At 36.0% G+C, this 10,205-nt stretch overlaps 1 protein-coding gene across 4 annotated transcripts; it reads right to left on the reverse strand.

The window, feature by feature from the left end:
- Nucleotides 1-2,364: 2,364 nt before the first annotated feature.
- Nucleotides 2,365-8,829, reverse strand: LOC115973165 (uncharacterized protein YnbB-like). 4 transcript variants are annotated; one of them, XM_031093409.1, is made up of 12 exons: nt 8,591-8,829; nt 7,622-7,735; nt 5,660-5,770; nt 5,518-5,580; nt 5,317-5,430; nt 5,085-5,234; nt 4,508-4,585; nt 4,219-4,440; nt 4,051-4,137; nt 3,657-3,824; nt 2,965-3,057; nt 2,365-2,793 (listed from the first exon to the last, which is right to left on the reverse strand). In XM_031093409.1, exons 1-12 carry the CDS (start codon nt 8,783-8,785, stop codon nt 2,734-2,736), a joined length of 1,455 nt encoding a protein of 484 aa, XP_030949269.1. In that variant the 5' UTR covers nt 8,786-8,829; the 3' UTR covers nt 2,365-2,733. The 4 variants fall into 4 exon arrangements, with proteins under 4 accessions (XP_030949269.1, XP_030949271.1, XP_030949272.1 ...); XM_031093411.1 differs by having other exon boundaries at nt 3,657-3,776; nt 8,591-8,828; XM_031093412.1 differs by lacking the exon at nt 3,657-3,824.
- Between the last annotated feature and the right edge of the window lie 1,376 nt (nt 8,830-10,205).

Below are 10,205 nucleotides of genomic sequence, written 5' to 3' on the forward strand. Positions count from 1 at the left end.
GTCGCGACAGCGCGAGACGCAGGCCTCGCACCGTGCGCGACCCAGGTCGCGATGGTGCGCGACCCAACGCGCGACCCAGGTCGCGACGGGGCGCGACCCAGGCCGCGCGAGACCCAGGTCGGGCGCGACCCAGGCCGCGCGAGACCCAGGTCGCGCGCGGCCCAGGCCTGCTTCGGCTCCTATCTGATCTGATTCTTCTTTCTCCCTCTGATCTCCTTCTGGATTTCTTAAATTTTTTTTTGGGTATTTGGCTTGTACGAGAGACTGAGACTTAGAATTTTTTCAAAATTTTTTTTATAAATCGAGTCTTAGAGACTCGATTTCCAGGTGGGCAACAAATGCCAGATCAGAACGTGGAAATCGAGTCTTTGAGACTCGATTTATAAGCGAAAATCGAGCATCAAACACTCGAGATGCTAGTAACTGATATAGTTTGTAAATGGAGTCTACTAACTAAATAGTTACGATTTTAGGGTCAGTTGGCTATTTTGGCCGTGCGATACGACTTGGGACTTCTATGAAAAATGGTAAAAGTAGGCCCATAAAATTTTGGGCTGTAATTTGAACCCAACTAAAAGTTCCATGCTAACTTGGATAGCTAGCCCCTATCATTTTGTTTTTCATGAATACTCAAATTTATAACCTCCCTCTTTTTATGCCAATAAAACAATTGTTTGAATTCCTAAGTGGGCAATGCCAATCAATTCGATTCTTGTTTACTTGTTTGCTTTAAAGAAATACTATTCAAACTTTGAAGATTTACTGGATATGTAAGAATTTATTGTTAGTTTTATTCAAGAAGATTTTAGTTCTTCTCTTCACTCATATCTTGAGTATTGTGAGAATCCAAGGGTCAAGCATTAAGGACAAAGAGAGAGAGAAATTGATAGACTAGGATACTTTTTTTTTGAGAAGGAAATAGCTATTCATAATATTAATCAGGGGGCTTAAAGTCAGCCAAGATAACAGCATCTAAATCTGGTGGAACAGACTCCATCCAGACTTGTACAGGAAAGGAAAGTCTCGCTCTCTGAGCTAAGGCATGTGCGACTGCATTGCCTTTCCTATTGACATGAGAGAAAGAATAGCTTTTTAACAAACTAACATAAGACAAAGTGTCTTTTAAAATATGACCAACAGCAGATTTTTCCATACCACTACCACATAGAGACTTTACTACAACCTCCGAATCACCCTCAAAACAAGATTGTTGGAAACCTGTTTCAGAAACCAAGACTAGGATACTTAAAGCTGAACCTCGATTTGAGTTTTTTTTTTATAAACACCTCGATTTGAGTTATGATCAAAGATATGCGTGCGTATGACAAGGAGGGGTGGGCATCATACATGGATAAGAATTGATAATGAGTTTCTTAATCTTTGTTCATTATTATGATTTCTTTCTATATAACCAGTTGTTTAACAAATATGAGTCAACCACGTATATGATTCACCTTCTTGTGTAATGTAGTTGAGTAATGTCACTCTTTTTTCTATTAATTTTCACATAACACTTGAGTTTCATGCAGAGAAAATCGAATAAATATCATTGTATCTTGGTTAAATAAGAGAAGATTAGGGCACTTAAGGCCTAACATCAACAAAACAAGGATATTCTTGAAAGCAACCCAAATTTGCTGAATATGACCCGAACGAAAAAACAGCAAGCAATGCGAATTTTCCTGATTAAGTCTACAACTATAAATTATGATTTTCTGTGTGTGATAAATTATAATCTTTTGGTTTTAGACAGTCAATTATCATATTGAAGATCGTTTAATGTTTTCTTTTTTCAAATTTCAAATTATTTGCTATGTTCTATATGTTAACTTTAAATCAAGACAATTATATTATTAATTGATTGTTCTTAATTAAGCATCTCAAAAATTAGGATAATCAAATGATCTGGAAAAAAAAAAAAAGAGGTAAACACGGTTGTGAATTGAAATCTTCCCCTCTTAGATGGAGTCAGCAAGATTTCTTTTCTGTTTTTGTTTTTTATTTTTTTTTTTTTGGGGGGGGGGATTTTTTTTTTTTTTTTTTGGTTTCTAAGTATTACCATCATTGCTACTTTCTGGATTAACATTTTCAATCTTATTAAAAAAAAAAAAAAAAAAACCTTGTTGTTTACTGTATCAGATCATTCAAGATAAAATGTAAAACATCAAATCCAAAGAAACACTAGATATAAGAAACTTAACTAGTCAGAGACAAATGTCATACATAATGAATGTAAAACATCAAATTCTCTCGTAAACAACAAGAGAATTTGAAAAGTTGCATGCCTCCTATGCAGTAGTGTGCTTAACTCTATGCCTATGCTTTAAAGTTCAAATAGCCGCTTCCTTAAAGTAGTTAGCTAACTAAAGCAAAAAATGTAACCTTTTAAAGAGCAAATATAGAGAAAGTATACAAAATGGGATGTGAATGTTCTTAACAGCTGACCCAGAAAAGAAAAGTTCCATAACTCAAGATATTCAATTTCAAGTAGAAGTGTTCTTCAAGAATAGACCTACGCTAATTATGTGTGAAACTCCATACTGATACAAATTGACGTGCGTTAGACATCACCTCCTGTGTGTCAAGATAGCTATTTTGCCAAAAAAATCTAGAGAGTGCTACAACTTTATAGCTCAACTGAAATTCTGTCAGTCAGGTCAAAAAAAGCCATTGTCTCTAATAGTCTATCATTGTGAGACCTTGTTTCTCTCGCAACCCGAAACTGGTTTTAGCTTAGATGGATTTCAAAATCTCTCCTAGAACTAGTCCCCATTGCGTCCAATGGGTGCCACCCTGCATCGAAAAATCCAAGCAAATAAGAAATTAAGGATACAATAATTGCATTAAGTAGTCAACCACTATCTGATGACAAGTCCAGGGCAACTCAATATTAAAATACCAGAATATGCGAGCATGCAAGAGATTTCAAGTGGAAAAAAGAACCATCATGAAACAAGCACATACCTGGCAGTAAACAGCAAATGGCTCTCTTAATGGTCCATCACATGAGAGCTCACTTGTACTCCCATCAATGAAGGTTCCATCAGCAAAGATCACCTGAAAAATAACAAATAAAATATCTGAGTCAGGTTAATAGAAATAAGGGTTTCATAAACATCATTGCAAATATGAGGACGTCTTATAACTAAATCATCTGTAATAAAAGCTGGTATAATGTGAAAATTAACACCTTTTTGGCTATATATTTTAGATAACTAATCAACATAGTTAAGCTAAGAATGGGTGTCAATTTCATCAAATTATGAACCATTCTCCATATTATGTAATAATTTAGGACTTGAAATTGAAATCATTCCCTTGACTAATGTCCCCATAGGACTGCAGCTGCAAACTAGACACCACCCGTTACACCACACGTCATCCTGCATATATGCTGCTCGGAAAACAATATATGAATAACAATCTACTCCTTTACATGAATTGAATTGAAACCACCTGATGCTAATAGAAGCCTAAAGGAGCGTGTGATGTCTAACATTATCATCTTGTGAACTTCAGAGGACTCAGTTTGTTACAGAGTTCAGCTCTTTTACACACTAAAGCATCATAGATCTTGCAAGTGAAACAATTTCAGAATTGAATCCCCAAGACAATATGCAATTGAGTGCAAAAATATTTTTAAAAAATGGCCAGACCTCTGATGCATATCCAGGAGTTGTACCAGCGACTGGTTTAGTAAATGAGCCAACTGGAGAGCTTCTCTGAACAGCCTCACAGAAAGCAAGAAGACACTCACGGCTTCCGAGCTGTACAGCCTGAAAATCATTACAGAGTGCTTTTGCGTTATATCTTGATTTTTCTTTCTGCATAACTTTTCCCAAGTTACCAAAGGGCGAAGCAGAATTGTCAAGTCAATAACATTATCAACCTTAGACTTGTTCAAAAAGGGGAGATCAGTTTTCAAAGTACAGGTCATCAGTAACTGAAGAAACTCGTTGTGGGTTGCACCACGTGAACAAATCTCACCAACCCATGATTATAATTTAAGATTCATTTGGGAGGACGTAAAATGAGTACAGTAGGACAAACCTGAACTATATCATGGCGTTGGACACGAGGAAGTGGCTGAACCTTATACCCTTTCGATGACATAACTTCAGCAACCAGAAAGGTTCCCTTTATTGCAGAATACAAATAATATTTACTGCAACGTAAAAGTAACAAAAATACATTAACTTGACATGCAGAAACCAGTACCTTGATTGCCTCACCAACCATTTGAGGCGAAAGGAATAACCCCTGGAAAAAAGCTCTCATAATATCACCGGGAGTTGAGCCACAATCAACCCCAAGCCCTGGAGCAGAGAGACGAGCAGCAGCTGCTTTTACCCATTTTTCCTTCCCTGCAACATATCCACCACATGGTGCAATGGTTCCACCAGGATTTTTTATCAAACTGCCTGCAATCAAATCTGCACCCTGTGCAGGCATTGATAATATTAAAGTGCCCTTCTAAAGAACCAGGTATGCAGAAAATGTCACATACCACCATTGGGGGTTCAATGCTTTCCACAAATTCACCATAGCAATTATCCACCATGACCAAGCAATTAGGATTCTGCATCTGTAAACATAAATTCCAGGGGAGATTAACAGGATGAAAATCTAAGAGTACAGAAGTTATAGGACAACTCAAAGTAATTGCTAATAATAAAGTGCCTGCTTTAAGCAATTAAATTTTACAAAGTCTTGAAAAAACTATAGATTTGTCCAAGTAATACTTATCCTTAGGGGTGATGGGGTGAGAAATGTAGTAGTTCCTCCTAAACATTAAATATGTGTATATATATATTTGAAAGGTAAAACATGAAATACATAGCATATGATTGGGTTAGAACTCATGAAAACACTTAATTTGGATGAACACCAACTTAATTTAAAGGTTTCAGTTGTAGCCACTTCCATCAAGTTTCTATCCTTTCTGCCAGGGAAAATTATCAATGCCAGAGGATGATGCATCCACTAAATATCAAACCCTTAAGGGTTGCATTGACCAACTTTTACTGACTGACTCCCAGTATATACAGCTCAAATCACTTTTATTGCTCATTCTGAAGGCTTACCTTAATTGTCTTAATTGCCCTTCCAATTTCATTTACGCTTAAACTCTGACGCCATGAATAACCACATGACCTCTGTATGAGTGCACATCTTGTTTGAGGTTTAACAGCACCCACAAGTGCATCCCAGTCAAGTCCACCATCCCCAGCAAGCTGAAAGAATAATGTTAAACAAAGATAACAAGTCACAATGAGAAGTCTGCAAACTTGTGTTCAATTTCTATCAGTAACATACTGGAACTTCTCTGTAGTTCACTCCAAAATCTTTCAGAGAACCCAGTCCATAGGAGTCCCTCTTTCCAATAACTTCCTCTAATGTGTCATAGGGAGCACCAGCGACAGCCAAAAGCTGACAATCGTATTAGTCCAAATGATATTATAGATATAAATTTGTAAAAGAGATTGAAGTGCAGATAACATCAAGACAATAGCTCACCTCATCCCCTGGCCTTAAAAAGGCGAACAATGCACAAGTGATCGCATGAGTACCTGAAAAAAACTGATCGCAGAGGAGCCGTGATTTAAAAATTAATTAAAATACTGGTAATTGAAAATAAGAACAACTATATATCACAAACCTGTGAGCGAACTATTGCAGATTCAGCTCCGACAATTTCTGCAAAAGCTTGGTCAAGTGCTTCACGTCCCCCAGCTTCATCATGGCCATAGCCAGTACATCCGCCAAAGTGCTGATTTAATCAATGACAAATTTACTCTTAAGGAGTAGTACTGAAGATGACCACTGCTTAACTTAAAGAGATGTTTGAATAGAGAAATTTAGCATTATTTACATTAGTTCTAACTACGGAAGTTAGAACATGATTGCAGAATACTGTACTTACAAATATTTGAGGGAGAAAATTAATCAGAATAAAGATAAACAAAAACTTATGGGCATGAGAATCAGCATCCACAAAACTAAAGTTGAATGCATCAAGATTTCATTACATGGAATTAATTTATTTTCAAACTGGAAACATGTTATTTTTCTAATTTTTCCTAGCTTGAAAAGCAGATATAAATTAGAAAAGGTTCCCTCGCTTGAAAGAAAAAAGCAGAAGAAAATAAAATTTGGCAGCAAGCTTTCTTCTTAATATGTTAGAAATTCTTATTATCATTATTATTTTTTCAGTCTTTCTTCTCACAAACTCAACAATTTTAAATTGGCTAGAATATAGAAACCACAAAATAAATTAAAAAAACTGTAAGTCGTTGCTAACCTTATAACTGTCTTATGGTTCTATTTGTTACAAGCTTCAAGCTCATAATAATTGGCTATTATGCATTTCTTTGCTGCTTTCATCCCTCTTTAATTCAACAATTATAAGTCTGCATCTATGTCTCATTCTATGTAAAAAAAAAATTATTCCTTCACAGCAGAGTTTGCACCTAATGGCAACATTCTTGCTTTCATGCTTGACTATGACATTTGAATCAGAGATTTATGAGGTTTCTGGTCGTCTTATAACAAAATTTCACCGGTATCATTTTTAAACCCCCCAAATAGCTTTACCTCGTAGAGTAGACAAGTGAAACAAAAGGTTGTAAATATTGGTGTTATAGAGTTTGGAGGACTACTATAACAATAATAATATAAAAAGGTTGAACTCAGTGCACAAAGCTCCCACTTTTTCTTGGTCTGTGAGAGGAGATTGGAGGACTATGAGGACTTAAATTATAGGCTTCTGTGAATCCTACATTTATTTAATGTATGTTTCATACTTGCAGGATTGTTGACAACTAATGCTGGAAAACAAATAAAATCTACTGAAGTCAATATCAAATTTTTTCGAGTCTGGCCACAAGTAATGCCAACCCTATTTTTAAGCATAACCACATGACAGCTCCAGCTTGGCAAAACCTTGCAAGGTGCCATTATTGTTGTGGATGATTAAGGTTAGCAGCATACTGCCATAATTTCCTTGTGCAAATTTTCCGAGGAAGACATAACATACAAGAAAATTTGTTCTGTAATTTTAGGTCCAGAAGATAGATAGAATATTCAATAAATTTTGCGAGCCTATAATATCTAACAGAGACCTCAGAATGAGGCAGGGTTGCCCGTTGAGAAGGATATGAATGTTAGGACAATAAAAAAATTCTGCCAGGGACAAGCTCAAACAAGTCTAAGCTTTATGTACTGAGATTGTTCAGTCAACATTGAGCACTTAAGCTATGATGAAGCTAAATCCTGATTCAACGTTTGATTAATCCTGAGCTTGTACATGCCAACTCCGTATATTCATGATTCTAATGGGAATATCCCATAACACTGAAACAGAAATATCTTGGTTTCTTTTGTTAGTGGTTACTTACAGCACACACATAAATGTTTGAGTGTGCATGAACACATACAATGGCATAAGATGCGTATGTATCTGCATCTAACAAAACATGCAGGCAATTCAAGTGTTTTGCCATTGTAGGGAACATACCAGAAGCCTTGAGACCAAGACATGTTGCCTGACATCTAAATGACATCCAAGTAAACTAGTCATGTATCAATTTGGACATTATACTTGAATCAAGAACAAACTTACATGAGATCCAACTCGAGCATTCTGGAAAGCTTTTAGAACACGGGCGGTATTGCATGCCACCAAATTATCCACAGCTCTGAATTCTGAATATAAGGAGTCCACTGCTTTCACAACCTGCATTGCAAATAAAAGCACTCAAGGAATTTGTACAAAGGTCTAAGCATCAAAGTTTTCAGCACGTGAAAACAAACAGTAGGCTTCATATTCACCGCAACCAAAAGTAAAATGTATGATTAGTACTTAAAAGTATTTATGAATGCTTAAATGACCCGATCAAAATTAGAAGACATGTTTGAAGATATACATCTAAAAGAATGAAAAGAAAACTCAAAATGCAAAGGTGTTAAGTTTGTTTTGAATCCCAAACAATTAAAAAGCCACCAGAACCAAAAGAAAGCGTTATAGTTGATCTCATTTAAAAGAAAAAATATGTTTATCCAGTCCAATATATTTATACAAGATAGATAAAATCTAGAAATGGGGTTTGTCTCTACTTCGTGCATTTTCTCGAAAACCAAACGATTCGTTGAATAAATTACAGCAATGTTTCGCCAAAAGGGCACGAAAATTGCAAAAACTATTAAACTGATTCAATCATGATTCATGGTATTAGTCCCACTCACCCAGAATATATATATACACACACACACACACTTAAAACTCCACATACAAATAAATAACAAACTTTTGGTTTTCTCTCCATTTCCTACATTTTCTAACCAACCAAACAGAAAACTATTTGCTATACAGCATTGGGTTTTGAGAGTGAAAATAACAGCCCATGAAAACTGAGATTATATTCTTGTATGGTTTTTTAAGAGTTTAAGACAAGCAAGACAAAACTGAGCCAATGTTTCATAGCTTCAAAGGTTAGTTTTTTACAATTTGCATAAACCAAAGTACCAAACAGAGCATTAAGCAAAATAAAAATCTGGGTTTTGATTTAACGCAAATGAAAGCAAAAAGTACCTCTGGTACAAAGGGATGGTCTTGATGATGATGAAGAAGAAGTTGTTGCTGTTGTTGTTGTTGTTGATGATGATGCGTACTCAAAGAGACCGAGACTTGAGAGCTTGAACGAACTTTAGCTTTGGTTTTGAAAGAAGCTCGAAGAGAGTGAGTAGGATAACCAGTAGAGGCGCAGGATAAGACCCACATCATCATCTTCAAGCAACGAGTTGGGACTAGCAAGTTTAGCTAATGGTGTTAAATTCATGAAAATGATAAAAGTAGGCCCATAAATTTTGGGCTCTAATTCAGTAATTTGAGCCAAACTAAGAGTTCTATACTAACTTGGATAGGTAGCCCATATATTAATTTCATTTTTTTTTCTTCTTTTTTCTCTTTCTCGTGAATTCCCAAATTTGTAACCTTCCCCTTATTATGTCAACTAAACAATTGTTTGAATTCCCAAGTTGGCAATGCTAACCAGTTTGATTATTTTTTACTTGTTTTTCATGTCATTAAATCTGAGTTGTGGTTAAAGATTTGTGTGCGTATGACAGTGAGAAATGAGCATCATCTGTGGATAGAAATAGATAATGAGTTTCTTAACCTTTATTCATTGTCATGATTTCCTTTTGTGTAAATAGTTTAACTAATATGATTTGACCGTGTATTTGATTCCCCTTTTCGTGTAATGCAGTTGAGTAATGTCACTCTATTGCCTATTAATTTCCTTGTAACATTACAATTTCATGTAGAGAAAACCAAATAAATGTGATTGTATCCTGGTTAATTAAGAGAAAAACATTCAAACATTTGAAGATTTACTTAAGATGTTAAATTTACGGGGGAAATTACACTTTTTTTCCCATAAATTATACCTCATTTTATGATTACCCTTTGTTGATACCCCATTTTCGTAACACATTTTGTACAAGCCCGACTTCCTTGTGGGCTCAATTCATGTATTATATTATATTTTATTTTTTTAAGCATGGTCCAAGCCCATGTGACTTATTGGAGGAAATTAAGGAAGTGTGGTTTGGAGAGTATGGGTCGATTCCTTTCGGATCTTTTGCATGAGCCCAGCCCATGCATGCTACCAAGTGGGTAAGGGACATTGGTAGCACCTTAGGCTCAAAGAGGAGGTATTGTATCCAAAATTTCCACCCCAAAACAGCTTTTATGCTCTGGGTGACTGTGGCCCAACTTTTCTGCTCTACCATTTTTTTGCCTAAAACACAAAGATGACCCTAAGTGGCTGGCTTTGTCTGCTGCAACAATCAAATGCAATCTCCAAGGACTTGCCATGTCTAGGTAACATTAGCCCATGAATTTAGGCTACTTTATTTCCCAAATTATGCAAAAAGCAAGGCATCCCTCTTACCCAATTAAATCAAATTTGACCATAGCTTCTTTGATTGATACCTTAGGGTTCAAAACCTTTTCTATTGACCAAAAACAGTCACTTAGAGCACCCCAAGTTCGATACAAAAGCCCCAATCAGATTCAAAAGGGACCTATCACGTTCTACCCACATACTTGAAACTTCAGAACAAAAACTCATTCAACTAGTCAACATTCTCACAATTTTGAACCTTAGGGGTGGAAATATGGGTACAGGAGAACCTTTCCTCTT

The sequence above is a fragment of the Quercus lobata genome, unplaced genomic scaffold (genome assembly GCF_001633185.2).
Source record: "Quercus lobata isolate SW786 unplaced genomic scaffold, ValleyOak3.0 Primary Assembly Scq3eQI_2023, whole genome shotgun sequence".
NCBI lineage: Eukaryota > Viridiplantae > Streptophyta > Magnoliopsida > Fagales > Fagaceae > Quercus > Quercus lobata.